The 16,009-nt window shown below is 44.1% G+C and overlaps 1 protein-coding gene across 1 annotated transcript in view; it reads right to left on the bottom strand.

Annotated features, from left to right (window-relative positions):
- The window catches only part of CXADR (CXADR Ig-like cell adhesion molecule), a 37,146-nt gene extending 23,086 nt beyond the window's left edge, over window positions 1-14,060 (bottom strand). The window contains exon 1 of the mRNA XM_055802062.1: window positions 13,905-14,060. Within this exon, the coding sequence (XP_055658037.1) occupies window positions 13,905-13,956 (52 nt within the window). The 5' untranslated portion in view covers window positions 13,957-14,060. The remainder of the gene's footprint in view (window positions 1-13,904) is intronic.
- Window positions 14,061-16,009: the final 1,949 nt, after the last annotated feature.

Here is a 16,009-nt window from a genome sequence, read left to right as displayed (position 1 = left end):
CTGAAGGAGCACCTGGAACACAAAATGCTGTTCTACGGGATAGACGACAGGCTGGTTAAAAGCTTGTGGGTCAGGATTAAAGGAGAGGTCCATATAGGCAACATCATAGTCGAAGTTTGTTACAAATCATCTGTTCAGGGTAACAAAGCAAATCAAGTCTACTTCAGGAATTGCAGAAAGTCTCTAAATTCACAGAGACTGGTTATTGTGGGACACCTTAACCTTCCCAACATCTACTGGCGGGCAATACAGCAGGACACAAACAATCTAGGAGGCTTCTGGAAGACTTCAGGGAAAAACTGATGCTAAATGGGTCATTTGATACTTTCCTGGAATTGCTTTCCACAAAAATAAGGAAGAACTTGCTGAGGATGGGATCAATGGCAACCTTGACTGTAGCGACCATGAAATATTGGAGCTTAAAATCCGGAGACGAGCCAAAGCACATCCACATAGACCCTGCACTTCAGAAGGGCAGGCGGACTTATTCAGTAGGCAGAATTCTGTGGGACACTGTTCTGAAAAGCACAAAAGCTCAAGAAAGGTGGTGGGTATTTAAGGACCACGGCTTCTAACCACAAGAAAAATGCATCCTAACACTCAGGAAAAAAAGCAGATCAATCATCAGCTCAGCCTAAGGAGGAAGAAACGAGAAGTTTACCAAGGGAGGAATACACAACTTTTGCCCCAGCATGCAGCGTACCTGCTAGGGAAGTCAAAATACCAATAAAGTTGACTCCAGTGCAACATGAAAAGCTTCTACTAGTACACGAGCAGTAAAGAATCAAAAAGGAAAATAGGACAGGTGACTTAGTGACAGCAGGTACTGACAAGACCAAAGTACTCAGTGTTGGCTCTGCTTGGAGCAGAAGGCTGGATGACCGAGGTCACATCCAACACAAACAACTCTGTAACTGCATTAAAGATCTATATGAAGCCAATACACACAGTGACAAGACGGCATTTTCCCAAAGTTTTCCCACACCTCACCCCCTTCAGTTTCCACTCAAATCAGGAAGATTCCATTTCTTTTCACTCCCCTAGTGCGCTCCTCAAAACATGAGTGGATCAACTGTGGCATCTAACATTGCGAGTATGCAACAGAAGCATTTTATCAAGCTGAGTGAAGCTGTCTATTTGTTTCGGCTAGCAGGGTTTCATGGCTAAAATTTCGGACCTTTCTCAAACTTGTTTTAACACACCAGAAAGATGAGGGTTCTTCAAGTCCATTATCCTGCTTATCCAGAGATGCTTAGAATTAAAATATCTGATTCTTAATTGCAGCAAACAAATCACTGTAAAGCTTAAGACTCAGAAGCATGCAACAGATCTCAAAAAAAAACCCCAACTGAAAACAACATAAGTGCAATAGTCCAAATGCATGTATACTGTTCTCCAAATATTTTGCAAGGAGAACACATGCTATACTCAGTTGGGGCAAATAGAAGAATGAACCCTCATGACTGGGTGAGAAGAGACAAGTAATATTCCTCAATGCAGGATAAGTATTATGCCTTATAAAAGTTTCTGTCAGAAGGTGGTAAGAGGTCAATACAAACCTGAATGCTTAGAATCCAAAATGTAAGTTTCTTAACATGAAATAAAATACTCTTTCTCCAGGAGATTGACCCTAAAAGAGCATTGCAAACTATCTGCATGACTGAACAAGTTTTTCACATCATTTCTGAAGGGGTGCAAACCAATATAACATCTTTAGAGAAACCGTATTTCCTTCTGAATATCTGGACATACCTTCAAATACCACTCAAGTGGAACACAGCTTGGCAAACTACATTATTAATCTTTTAAAAAATAATCTGGGGAAAATGAAATGTTTGATAGAATTTGATGGAAACTGTCTTCTAGTATGAAAGAATCCTCAACACAGAAAGCAGACAAAAAGTAAAATGAAGCCAAGATTTCTCCATTCCAGCACAGATACAAATAGAGCTATACTATATATAGTAGATATATACTAACAAATAACAAAGCAAATTTTCATCAGATGAATTACTTATGCATTTAGTATTTTCTTATTTAAATGAAAAAAGTTACACATTCAAGATACACTGAAATTCTGGATTGCTGGCTTACACAAATTTAAGTGTAAATTTAAACATGGCATGAACATTTTCTGGCATCAGATAGGACCACGTTACAGAACAGCTGTGTAACCCAATAAGCACAGTCCCCTGCTACAGTCGGTAACAGGAGGAACACAATCAGCTGGGACAGCGGAGAGTATGGCAGCTGACCTATACTGAAAGGCAGAAGTAAGGGAGATGCACCACAAAGGCAGGACTGCTGCCAGGTTCAACTGATGTCCAAACTGGCAATCACCGAGGAGCACAACTGCAAAGAAGCACAGACTGCCTCCACATGGGTTAAGAGTTGAGTTCAAAGATGCTGCTGTACTGAAAGCCACATGTGATCCACCTGCAATCTGCATTTGCACAGTACTTCTGACTTTACTAGCAGGCTCTCCAAAAACAATCTTGTTTGCCAATACCTGCTTGTGAACAAGGAATGGCTGTAAATACACAAACCCTTTTCTTCACAGAATCAGGCCTTAAGAAGCAAATAACAATGACAACCAGAAACACATGTTAGTGCTTTGAGAGATAACAAGCTATAAAGTTCACTTAAGAGATGCTTCAGCTTAGATTCCTCTTTCAAATACAGGTTATAGATCTGAATATGCCTCTCATTCACAGTTAAATCTCTTACTTTTTTCTCTAGCTTTAACAGTACTATAAAGCAAAGTTCCCTTACTCTCCCCTTTCCCACCCCCACTCACACGTAAGTTCTTATTTCAAAACCGCATTTCTGAAATAAGCCCCTGTAGAACTGGGGGAGTCAACTTAAATTTACACCCTTGGCAAGTAGGGAGTACACACCAAACTAAGTACACACTGAGGGGTGCCTAGCTGAGGGAGACTTCCCAGTGTTTACTGGTACAGTCTACTTAAGTCTTAAGTTTCCTTGATGGCTGAAATCCCTACAAGAAGCCACCACCACAATCTTCTCCTGCTTCCTCATTACATAAAACTTCACTATCCTCAAATGATGCAAAACAAGGCTCTGCAAGGCAGGGCGCCACTAATGAAGTGGGTTAAAAGTTAATTTTGCAAAAATAAAGGGAAAGGAATGCTTGACATTACTCACATTAGTGATTTTTACAGCACCCAGGAGCTGAGTCACATCAGCACAGCCAAGACGGCCAGAGGCTGCGGTTTCCTTATGCTGTTTTGCCTCAGTTTATCATAATTGACTGCACCACAAACTGAATCCTAGCTTTACCGGTGAAACCCCCAAAGGCCAAAAAAGCCTAGCTTCAGATTTGGATTCTCATGGTTTCCAGCATCTTGCTTACAACAGCAAGAGCAAGACTCTATTACTAGCTTTCAGGAACCTGGGTCCAAAATACTATGAAGCTTTGATGCATGTACTTTTCCATGTGTCATAAATCTTACAGCTTCTGGCAAGCATCACCATACCCCAAAAAATCCTGCAATCATCATGTCCCTGGTCCTGAAGAGGCCTAACAAAGATTAAGGCAGAGTCATCCCTACTTCAGTTTCTCTAGAAGTTATACCAGGCTTCGGAAACTCAGGCTGAGCAACTTAGGGGGGTACAGAGAGTGAAGGGAAAAGAGACAATGAGTTTTTCAACCAGCTCTGCTCATGCTTACTTTCTCAACTTCACTGTTTTTCCATGGGACACATGACATGGAACAATACAAAGAAAGGTCGCTAAAGACTCTTCTTTAACTCAGTGAACATCAAAAGGAACAATGGCAGTAAAGAAAACGAGAAGTTTAATGGAAGGATTAAAATCAGTTGCCTTCCCTTCAGAAAGCAAATTTAACAGGTTTGGGGACTTCTGAGGCACGAATGAAATTCTAAAATTCTCTTTTACAACCAAAGTACACCGATACTCTCACCGAATGTTTCACGACAGAATCCAAAATACATATTAGCTCAATACACGTCCTTTTAATTCAGTGAGGCACCTAGAATACAGAAGAACACTTAAAAGTCACAGCAACTTCACCTAAGGTAAGAATCAGGAAGAGACGAGGAAAAGAAACAAGCAAGCAAGAGGCAATGAACTACCAATAATCAAACAGCAGTGAATAAAACAAGAAAAGAAAAAACAGCACAGCATTACTGCACCTGAATCTGTATTGGATATGCATCCAAAGAGCAGGTTTGGGTTTAGTATGTAACAACTGTAGAACTCTGCAGACAATTCAGATTGTTAGGATAACCCACTGCTGATAAAGGCAAACTGCAAAGCTTGTTCTAACAAAGAAAGTACTATTCTGCTAGTATTAGAAATGTTAAACAGCTAATGTTTAATACACTCCACAGACCGCCGTTTTCCCCATGTTTGACACTCAAACTGTGGTTACGAAATGCTACAATACAAATTTCATAGAAAAGCATGGTTCACAGTCAGTAGTTAAAAACAAACAAACAAACAAACAACAAACCTTACACCATCTAACAGAAGCATCAAGCACTTCTAAATCTACCATTCGCAAGCTACTGACATACTACATACCCCTCTATTTCAACTTCAAAAAGGCCCAGCCCAAAAAAGGTTAGAGAGAAGATAAAAACTTGCTTCTCTATACCAGGCCAAGTTCACTAGGCAGAACACTGATTAATCCCCAAAGACAGAGATTTAACATTCAGACAAAAGATGTTCACACTTGTATTTCATACCTCCCAGAATCATATTCTCTAAGCTAATCAGTCACAGATCTCCATGATGCCCTTCTGCTATGCAGAGAGGATACAGTTTATAGAGCCAGTGAAAGCAAAGACAACCCAGGAATAAAAACACTCGCCTAGAAGAGATTTGGTTCCCAGTCCTCCAAATGTTGTCTCCTCCTTCCTAGTCCATTTAATCTCAGACTAAATACAAAAATAGTTAAGGAAACTAAATCCACAAAGCAATTTCTGGAGAAAAGGGCTAGAGTTTGACGTGGACACACTTAGTGTTAGCAGAGACAAGATTTTAAATCCTTCTTTCTCCCATTTCACCTCTCTGCTTTACCAATAGCACAATGAAGCTGAGTGACCAAACTTCCAGAGCTCTGGTCTGATTAGGTTTTCAGGACACTTCTTCCACAGACAGTGCAGCTAGAACTGACACACATGAAGGAAGGTTCCGCCATAAACTACAAAGAGAAGGCTGATAAAACCGCAGAAGCACTTAAAGCAAAACACAGAAAAAAATCCTGCATGTTAGAAGAAACCTGGCAAAGTTCTACCACCTGGATAGTCAACTCTGCTGCTGCTGGGTTTGTATTTCCACACTTCACTTCCTCTGAGTAACCAGGAGGAAGCACCACTTTTCTGAGGCTCAACTTACTGGGCAAAGTCTCCCAGTCCTACCTTCCCTTAAAGTAAACAGTGTGACATTACTTCTTCAAATCATGGATATACTTTCTCCCTGCTTATTTCTGACTTCTCTTTTTTCATCTGCTTCCACTATTAAGAAGGACTCCACTACTAAGTCTTAAGATTCCTTTCTACTTGTCTGATCCCCAGACTCACAAAAAGAAACAATTTTCAGCAACCTCTGAAATCTGACGAGTTCCAACAACGGAATTTTGCCACTCGAAACTCACAATTTCTACAGAACAGTTCAAAAAGACCTATTCCCCTTCGGAATACTACAAACACCACCTTAAGGTGGTCTGCTCTGAACAAAAGCCAAAGCTGAAGCAATCCTGCATTGCTCTAGCTTGAAAAATCTGACAAAATACATCAATTCAACAATAACCATTAAGTTACCGAGTATCTACCAGAGTTCACCTGAATCCACAAATCCTCTCAAACCACACAAAGAAAAAAAAAAAAAAAACTAAACCAACATGAAACAGGCTAAGCATACTTCTTCAAGGACAGAAAAACAAAAAATGCTCTTTCAGTCTGGATATCCTCAGACACCATTAAATGAATAACTAGCTCTAATTCACGCAGCGTTGCATATCCATGCCCCACTTTAAAATGTACTGCACAATTAAGTTAGAAGTTACTCATCCTCCCAATCTAATAAAAATATTCTTAACTTTAAGATTCATGTAAACTGAACTACAAATAACCCCAACCTTGCAAATACACAAGATGAGCTCAATATCATTCCCAAACCCAATTCACTGATATCTGCTGGAATAGTTATGCAACTAAGAAAGCCTAAAAATCACGGGCTAAAGCTTACTGATATTTTACTTCCCCCTGCCCCCCCAACTTTCGCTTCTTCCCTGACATCCCCTTTGCCTACAGATTCTATCCCCTTCCTTTTACAATTGTTCTCATGCTCCTTACTTGTTCAGCGCATTCTTGAAGCTTTTTTGTTGCTAAACCCAAAGACACCAGCCCAGTATCCTAGCAACTGCAGCAGTTGATGACCTTACTTGAGAGGGACAGTACTTATCAAGTGTAGAGAGGGAGCATGTGTCCCTCATCGCTGAAGGAAAGGAAGGATACACTTTTGGAGGCCAACTAAAAGGGGAAGGGGATCCTGTAACACAAACTGGGGTTAAGATTAATTTTAAGCACAGGAGTACTGTTTAGCCCAACATCTACAGAAGATCACTTCAAGTCCTCAGTTTTAAGGCCTGGTCACATTTAAATGATCCAGCACGACCCAATTCAACCTGCAGCGTTAAAGGAATGACAACTAGAATACTTTGGACTTGCTGAGGTCCTGCCTGGTCGTCCTCGGGTTTGAACCCATCACCTCCCTTTACGCCAGTATAACACCTTATGCAAAATGGCAGAAAACCAGAACAAAGATTTGACTCCGCTAAAAACTGACACTGCACGGGAAGCTCTGCTCTTCCTCTCCTGGTGGGGTTTTCCAAACACAAGGTCAGCGGCAGGAGCACAAAGCCAGAGGCAGAAAAGCGAGCAGGTAAGGGTTCGCTTACGCTGGCGGGGAGCCCCACCCAGAGAGCCATCTCACATCACACCTAGGCAGCTCCGGAGCCAGCAGCACTGCCCAGTCGCAAAGCGGGTTAGATCAGTGACATCACCCAGCAGGAAAACAACATATGCCAAACAAAGTTTTCTTTTGTACCAGCTGAACAGACTCAACGCAGCAGCTGCATGACACTGCTCTGACACGAGGGAGAGAAGGAGAGACCCAAGACCACCACTGCAAGCAGCAGCAACCTCCACAGACACATGAAGTTACACCAGAGGTAACTGCATCGTATCTGTAATGCAGCCAGGTGTAAAGTGCAACTGCACCTTCAGACTGCACTTTAGAGCCATTAAGAAACCAGCTATACATAGTATTAAGAAGTGTAAAATGAAGTAGAGATCAATCTACAGACTTGTTTCAGCCAAAGGGAGGGGGGTGAGGGCGAAGAAAAAACACCATGACACGAACACCAAAACTCAGAACTCAAACTTAGACACAACTTACACAAAAGCCTGCCTCTCCTCTACCAAGTCTATATCAACTGCACGGGTTGTTTCTGCTTTTAGCCCTGCAAGTCACTGATTTTCCCATTACAAACATTGAAGGCTTATACAGTCACTAAGCAATCAAGTCACATGATTTGATTTTTTTTTTCCTGCCAATTTGATGGCATTTAAAAGGCAACTGAATGAAGCAGCTCTTTTGCAGTGTGAATGCATTAAGCACATCTGTCAGTCAATGCATCAGAGAGTTAAGTACAATCAAACACTCAACTAGGCAGCCATATTATTTTCACTTGAGTAAAAGGGGGTTTGGCTCTTCAAGCTACTGAACAAGCAATGCTTCTTCCTAGCACATGCAATTTTTGCATCAAGACTGAAAATTATTTAATTCAGTAGCACAGGGTTGGGTGTTTTGGTCTTCATTGTTGCTGGTTTTTAAATATGAAGTTGAAGCATCACGATAACAGAAAGAATTGGCTGCCTGCCTGCTTTGGCTTCTCTTCCTGCCCTGCCCCACCCTCACCCCCCCATAAAAAACAGCCAGAAAGGAATAAGCTCAAAGGATTAGAATATGCACCCTAAACAGCCACAAAGTTAACAAGTCATTTCAAAATTTAGGGAGGTTTTAACATATACATACACATTATTTTTACATGCCTTAAAACAACTGAGATGAAACATTCTTTGTAGCTTATGCTGTTAATACATCTAAAAAGAAGAACTGAAAATGCAGGATCAGTGAATACATGGAATTTCAATTCCCTCTACAAACTTACTCTGCACAAGTTAGAACAGTTGTGAAGTTATGGAATTCTCATCCTGTTCTCTAGCACACCAAATACTCCTTGTTGATTGATCGCTGTTCGGCATAGTAAGCGTAGGTTTTAGCTAGAGGGCATGAAAAACAAATCTATTAAAAAAACGTAGCCTCATGTGGAACTGCAAGATTTGTGACCATCAAGTACCTCAGATGCTTCTTAACAGTAGCTAGAGGATATCACACCACTGGTGAACAGCTCCAGCCTACAGCCAATAAAGCTCCAAATCTTGCCTCTCTATCACATCACAAGTTTTGATTATATGATTAAAAAAAAATTAAAGTACATTAAAACAATAGTAATATATTCCACCCATGTGGGTTTGAGGATCCAGCTGACCCTCTTTTGTTACAATTCAGACTTCACCTCATTGTGCTGGATCAGGAAAACAAACAGGTAGAATACTGCATTTTTCTGACCTTGAAACTCCCTTAACTGGCTTGCCATACAGCCAGAAGAATGCCAAGTACAACATAAATTAATAATCAAAATAATGCAAAAATAATCTTTGTGGTAGCATCTAGCCATTCAGCCAATTGTGTGATTTAGCATTGCAGTCAGACTCCCAAACTAAGCTCGCCCCAGGCCAAGGTTATATAGATATGCCTCTCCTATGGGAGAACACTGATCAAGCAGAATAGGTTTTCCTCCTAATGCTCTTCTGCCAACCTTCCTATCACTCATTCCTGCCCTGTACCAGGACAAGTTGCTGGCAAAACTCTTTGTTTCAAAGCATGCAATCTAACCGGTTAAAAAAAATTAAAGTTTTAAGCAGCCTCAACTCAGACCCATTCACCACGCACTCACACAATCAAGGCAGTTGTGCAGTAAAAGAAATGACCAGCAAGGATGCAGGGGCTGCTTATGCTCAAGCTGCTATTCAAACAGGTTTCCACAGAACTATAGCTTCACTGCCACTTACTCCCATGGCAACAGGCTGAAGTGGCTCTTCCTATAACCATCCCGCTAAAGATGCAAACTAGTAAAAAAAGGATTTCCCTAAAAAAAAAAAGAAAAAAAAAAAGGGGGTGGGGTGGGGAGATTAAATTATTACTTTACTTAGGAAGTATGATGAAACAATACTGGCCCTCAAAACAAGTTCCCACGTCTGTACAAATCTCTGTGGGCACTGTGGCAAGTGAGTTTTTAAATGCTCTAATATGGAGGCAGAATCAAAGATACTCATAAAGAATTTCATAGAATCATTTAGGTTGGAAAAGACGTTTGAGATGGTCAAGTCCAACTGCTAACCCAAGGACTGCCAAATCCATCACTAAACCATGTTGCTAAGCATAATTTCTTGGTTTCTCAAAGCACGGATGGAATCGGTAGCAAAGCACACAAGCCCCCATATGAAAGTGTATTTTTTGTAAAGCTGCAATAGAAGCTATACCAGCCATTTAGGAGTGGCAGTTTCACCTTTATATTAAGCAGACTTTGCTTTGCAAGAGGCTGCGACAAGCACTGGAAGTGAAGACAGGCAGCTGAAACCTGATGCAACACAGGGAAAGCTAGCAGAGGGGAGAGGGCAGTCAGAGACCGAAGTGACAGACTATAATAATCTCTGCAGCAGCATTCCAAATGCATAAAATACCTTCTGATAAACACATATTAGTTAAGGCATAATTACAAATTCAAACCTCACAGCTGATGTCACTGCAGGAACTAGTTGATTAAGTCATCTCCAGTTAAAGCTTTTCACGTTTCTTGAGACACTTAGATCTGGGAAACCTAGGAAAGGAGTCCTGAACTTCAGACAACTTTTCATGTCAAGGGACACTTAAGAACCTGACTGCTGGAACTTGTTACAATTATTCCCCAAAGGATTAAGCATACCAGGTTTAGCAATTAAGACACCAGGATAGGAATGACCATTTAACTCCTGTGGCAGTCACATTTCTCCTAATTTAAGCTTCTGTAAGATCCTGTTACATGCATAAAAACATGAACAGGCTTAAGTTCCTTATTATACATATCTGACAAAGCGTACTAGCCACCAAATGCTGACTCACCATGTCTGTGTTAGGTCCTGCTCCTGCATGCATGTTATTGGAAATATTTTTGCAAGTTTAGTGACAGGGCTCTAATCACAGACTTTTCTCAAAGCTTACCTGAACTTTATTTTTATTTAAAAGCTTAATAGTCTATTAATAAAGAATCACACACTGCAGAATTTCAATACTACAAAATTACTTCCTACTACTATTGTAATAAAAAAACCACCACCAAAAAAACACCACCACAAAACCAAGAGATATCACCACCAACTAAAGACTCTGCTCAAACTCTTATCCTCAATTTAAGGATTTATGCGCACAGCATTACAGTTTTGTATAATGTATCTTCTGAAGACTAAAAGGATCACCACATATGTAATCACTCTTTTATACCTACACAAAGACAGATAAAACTGGCTATGTTAACATTTCACGGCTGTTTAAATTTTGTGTTTTGCCATTACACATTCCTGAAAGTTTAACAGCCATAGGTCACTATTTTATTCATTAAAACAGGATCACAAGTTAGGCACCTATACTTATGCTCAGTCTTCTAAAACCCTACACAAACTTGAATTTACGCCAAATGTAATGAGACTATTTCCCCAACACTGCATAGCCAGGAAAAGGTTACCAGTACATACACAGTCCCTCTGAAGTCACAGCATAGGCAAACATGTGCTCAGTGTAACTGACAATGAGCAACAACAGACTTCCTTTTGTATTAGTTCTGGAGATGACCACCCACTCTGGAAAGCTTAGAATTAATAAAAAAAAAAACATACACCACTTTATATACATCCGTAAGAAACAATCTGCCAGCACTAAACATCAGGACTGGGCCTTCCTCTCCAAACCAGATCTGTATTGCCCTTTGGAAAACAGTTTAGTATCTGTTACACCAATAAAATATTTCAAGATCTGAAGAGGCACATGATTTCTATTACCCTAGTCCAGAATTTGTTGATGACAGCTATACAATGTTCATTTAAGTTAAACAGAATTTGCGCATTTTGGGTATCCCCAATTACTTAAAGTAACTGGTCATACACAACTACAACACATATCAAGAGACCCTTCAAATGGCCATCAAGTTCTCCCTCAGACTTGCAGGGCATTTTTAGATACAGAAGAATTAGTACAATTAGAAGAGCTGTTACGAGTGCAGAAATAGCCGCCCAAATGTAAATTAATTCCCTGCAAGGGAAAGGGAAGTTCCCAATTCAGTTATTTCTGACTGCAAAATTGACCTTAACAGAGGGATTAAATCCCTGAATACGGTTCAGGGACAGCTTAGACCCAACACTTTCCCATTTCAACATGTAACGGTATAGCCCCATTGCCTGTTGAAAGGGTATTCTGTACAGTCAAGATAAGCCTCCTTATTTATGCAAAATCGGTTTCTTTGAATCCCCTACTCTTAGCAACAGTGAAACAAGGAAAACGAGGCTTACAGGGGAAAAACAAGCTGTGAAAATAGCACATAGTGCAAGCCTTAAAATAGCATACAGCGCAAGCCTTAAAAAATAGCACAACAAATTGCTGCAGTACCACAAACCTAAGTAAAGACTTCAGTACCTAGACAATCATTCACTGCCAACAACTTTCACTCAACTGCACAAGCATTAGCTTCCTCCAAGTTTGGTCCGTATGGAGAACTGCAATTTACTGACATCTGTTCCCTCAGTGAAGGAAGCAACGTCTATCTGGAACACAGACCCAGAAATATTGACTCAATCTGATGGGGGGAAAAAACACAAACAAGCTCAGAGAATGTATCAAGTCTTAAGACATATAGATTACTAAATTACTTCCTTCAGAGGACTGTGGAACGTATGTATCTTTCAGGGCACAGTCATCCAAATAACTATGCAAAAGATATTTCTAATCAAAACATAAATATATTACTGTCTTTACAAATTCATCCAATTTCACAGTGAAGTCTGAAGACACCCGTATACTCCAGTAGAGCTGAAGTGTAAAACTTCGTTCTGGCTTTACATTTCCTCATATATTAATTACTCCTAGCTTCATAGCGTCATAGCCTTTGAAATCCTAACACTGATCTAGCTCACTCATAGTACATACAGTTCCACCCACAACAAGCTTTTTTCATGTCTTCAGTTATATGAAGCGTGTCAATACAAACCTTAAATTGGTAACCCCATCAACTAAATACATGTAACTCATAGTTCTTATGCAGCATCCATCTTGTTTTTAACTCTGCTAAGAGAAAAAGTTAATACAGAACTACCAATATCCTTTCATGCTGAAGATCAGAGTTCACCATTCCATTATGGACACAGAATTTTGATCCCATGAGTAATTTCCCAAAACAGCAGCGACATCAACAAAGTCATTAACATTTCAGCAGGAAACAAAAAAAAAAAAAAAAAAAAAAAAAAAAAAGCCTCCTGACACCACTGATACGCATTTTGAACCTCCATAGGTGTTTTGTCATCTTTTGTAGTTCCAACGTAAGTTTGGGTCAACTTCAGTGGAAACTCACTCTTCTTAAGGATATGTCTAGGAAACATTAACATAGCGCTGCAAGCAAGCTCATCACAGGAACCTAACGGCACCTAATGTCTGAAATGAAAAACATTTCCCGACTTTTTAGTAGCCCAGGCACGTTTGGTTTGTTTCTGGTTTGTGGGGGGGTTTTGCTTTGGGAATACCCACTCCTTTGTTTTGCCTCGGCAAGGAAAACAGACGAGTTTAGATCCATCTAATTCAACTCCTTTCCCCCCACCCTCAAATTTCCGTACAGATCCAGTCACGGCCACCGGGTCCGGGACAAGCAGGACCCGAGGTCTCCCTGGCAGCCACCCGGGCCTTCCACCCGCTCAAAACAGGACCAGCCTTCCACGTTACAGCCAGAACTGAAGCGGCATTACAGATGCGTTACATGGTGGGGTTTTTTTTTTTTGCTCTGTTCGCTTGGGTTTTCACACGTGACGCTCCCCCAGCCGCAGCGGGAGCGGCTCCGGCCGCCCTGCCCAGCCGCGCCCGGGCAGCGGGGCGCATCCACCGGCGGGACCCGGGAGCGGCGCCGGGCGGGCGGCACGGCACGGCACGGCACAGCGCGGCACCGCACCGCTGCCAGGGCCGCGCACGGCCCCCGCCGCCGCCTGAGGAGAGACACGCAGCGCCCACGGCGGGGCAGGTCGACCCCCAGCCACGTCGAGGGACGCCCGGGAGGGAGGCGGGGAGGCGGGCAGAGCGAGGCGGGGCGGGGGGGGGGGGCAGAAGGAACCAGACAAACCGCGGCAGCGGCGCTGGCCGCCCCGCCGGCGGGCGGCGAACAAAGCCCGGGTCCGCCCCGCAGCGCGCCCCAGCCGCCAGCGCCCACCCGCGCACCTCGCCTCAGGCGCCGCTACCCGGCCGCGGGTGGGCAGGGGCCGGGCGGCGCCGCCCGCCCGGGAGAGGGGCTAGCGGAGACGCAGCCCCCCGCCCAGCCACCGCCTGTCCCCGCGCACACACAGGCAGGGGCGGCCGGACGGGCGGAGGTACGGCGGGAAAGGCGCCCCCCGCTCACCGGCGGAAAGGCCCCCGCCCCCCTTTCTCCCAACAACGCCGCCGCCCCCTCCCCCGCCGCCGCCCCCTCGCCCCCTCCCGCCCCTCCACCTGCGCCCGCCGCCCACCTGCGGCGCAGAGCAGCACGAGGGACACCACCACCACCAGCGGCGGCTCCATGGCGCGGCGCGAGCGGCGGGCACCCGGCACCGGCGGCTCCGTCCCCCCGACTCCCGGCGGGCACCTCCCCGCGCGCACCGCCCAGCAGGTGAATCAGTCCAGCCCCAGCCCGTCACTTCCGGCCGCCACCCGCCCCAGTCCCACCCCGACGGCCGCTCGGCGGCGCCCGCCCCCGGCGGTGGCACCTGCCGCCGCCCCCCGCCCCGCCCGGTGCCGCCGCGGACCCCCCGGGGCTGCCCGCCGGCGCGGCAGCGTGCGCCCGCACCCCTCGGCGGGGGGAGCCCCCCCCGCGCCGCGGCTCCCCGCGCCTGTCCCGGCGGCGCCGCCTGCAGGCAGGGCTCGCCGGCGCCTGCCCCGGCCCGGCCCGGCGGTACGAACGGCGCGGCGCGCTGGCCCGGGAGCGCGGGGCCCCGTGTGGGCGGGGGAGGGGTGCCCGTGGCAGCTGCAGCGGCGGCCGGGGTGCTGGCGGGGGGCACCGCTCCTGCCGGCAGCTCTGTCCCCGCTGCGGCTGTGGGCGCCCAAAGGGCTCGTCTTCGCCGGTCCCCATAGCAACGCTGCTGCGATGCCGTGTGCTCTCCTGTACGGAGCTTACGTCTTTTGACTGGAAGACCTGGAATGGGAAGAAGACTGGCAAGCGAGACAAAAGGAAGATGAGCCCGCTTGCGAAGGGGGACAGGCAGGTTCCCTAGGGGAGCGTGATGCTGCTGCGTGACACCCAAAATGGCAGCCCCGGCCAATGCTGGAAAAGCACGGTTTGTAACCACATGGAGCAATACCATCAGTTACGCTTGCCAGAAGATAAAACAAGGCTTGGCGATAACTGAGTGTGTTCTAGGAATTTATTCTGTGCATGTGTTACCATACACTGCAGTGGCAAAGCTCTTAACTGACGTGAACAGTTTATCCTTGTAAAGGGGTAAGTTGTATCGCTACCATACATGCTTTGTTACAGCCACAGCTCTGGCTGTATTAAGAAAGCATCCCCATAACCAAATATTTACAGAAATGCAAAAGCTATGTAGTACAGATTTCACAGTCCAAATGGATTTTGAGAGGGAACGTATTGTTACTTTTGACATCCATAATAAAGCCTGAATACATTTTTATGTGATTACGTTCCATATGTACGAGACGAGAGTTTAAAATGCGACGTTCTTTCTGCCTTGTTGAAAACATCAGCTCAAATGGGTAACTATGCATAAGGGTATTTTCCTAAGCACCTGGCTAAAAAAGAGGCATTATACCTTACGTGCAATAAAGGATCCCTAGCGATGAAATCGGTTGTGTCCCCACTTCTGCTGTAATTATGAATTTATGAATGTGCACGGACATCCTTCAAAATGGTTGTTTACTAAATAAAGCAGCAGCTTTTACTTGCTAGCTCAGAATTAGTTTTTTTGGTAAGCAGGGTAGATGCATTGTCATTTTCCGTGAAGGTTCAGGTAAGTACTGCTTGTGTATTGTAAGGACACGACAATTCAAAGGGAGATCTAACAGACACAGTGAAAACACAGCTACCCAATAAGATGCTAGATACTATACATAAAGTGTAGCTTTTCAGGTGGGGAGATCTCAAGCATCATATTTAATGAGGGAACAGAATTGTCTTTCCCTTCTACACAGGAACGAAAATACCATTCGTGTAATATGACGCTAAAGGAACCAGTACCTCAAAGAAGGAATATTAAGATTTTGCTTTCTTCTGTGGTTTTATATGTGCTGCAGACTTGTGCTTTAGAGGGCAATCTGACTTGAGTATCCCAGGCTGACTGGGTGAGTGAGGGTTTTTTGCTATACACCCACTTATGTCAACACAGAAATTACATACCATGGAAAGTATAATGAGGCAATCACAGCCATTACAGAAAGAGAAGATGATTTGTCATTAGAATGGAGATGCTCACCCTTCTGTGACATAAATCCTAGCTAGTAATTAAAATAAATACTGTACTGCATTTAGGAAACATGAGGTCCACACTTCATCTAGCCTAGACAGACCTATTCCTGGTCCCTTGTAAATCAAAAGCAACACTGATGCGATCATGTTGACACT

This window comes from Falco peregrinus, chromosome 4 (genome assembly GCF_023634155.1).
Source record: "Falco peregrinus isolate bFalPer1 chromosome 4, bFalPer1.pri, whole genome shotgun sequence".
Taxonomy (NCBI): domain Eukaryota; kingdom Metazoa; phylum Chordata; class Aves; order Falconiformes; family Falconidae; genus Falco; species Falco peregrinus.
This window is presented reverse-complemented; position numbering and strand designations above follow the sequence as displayed.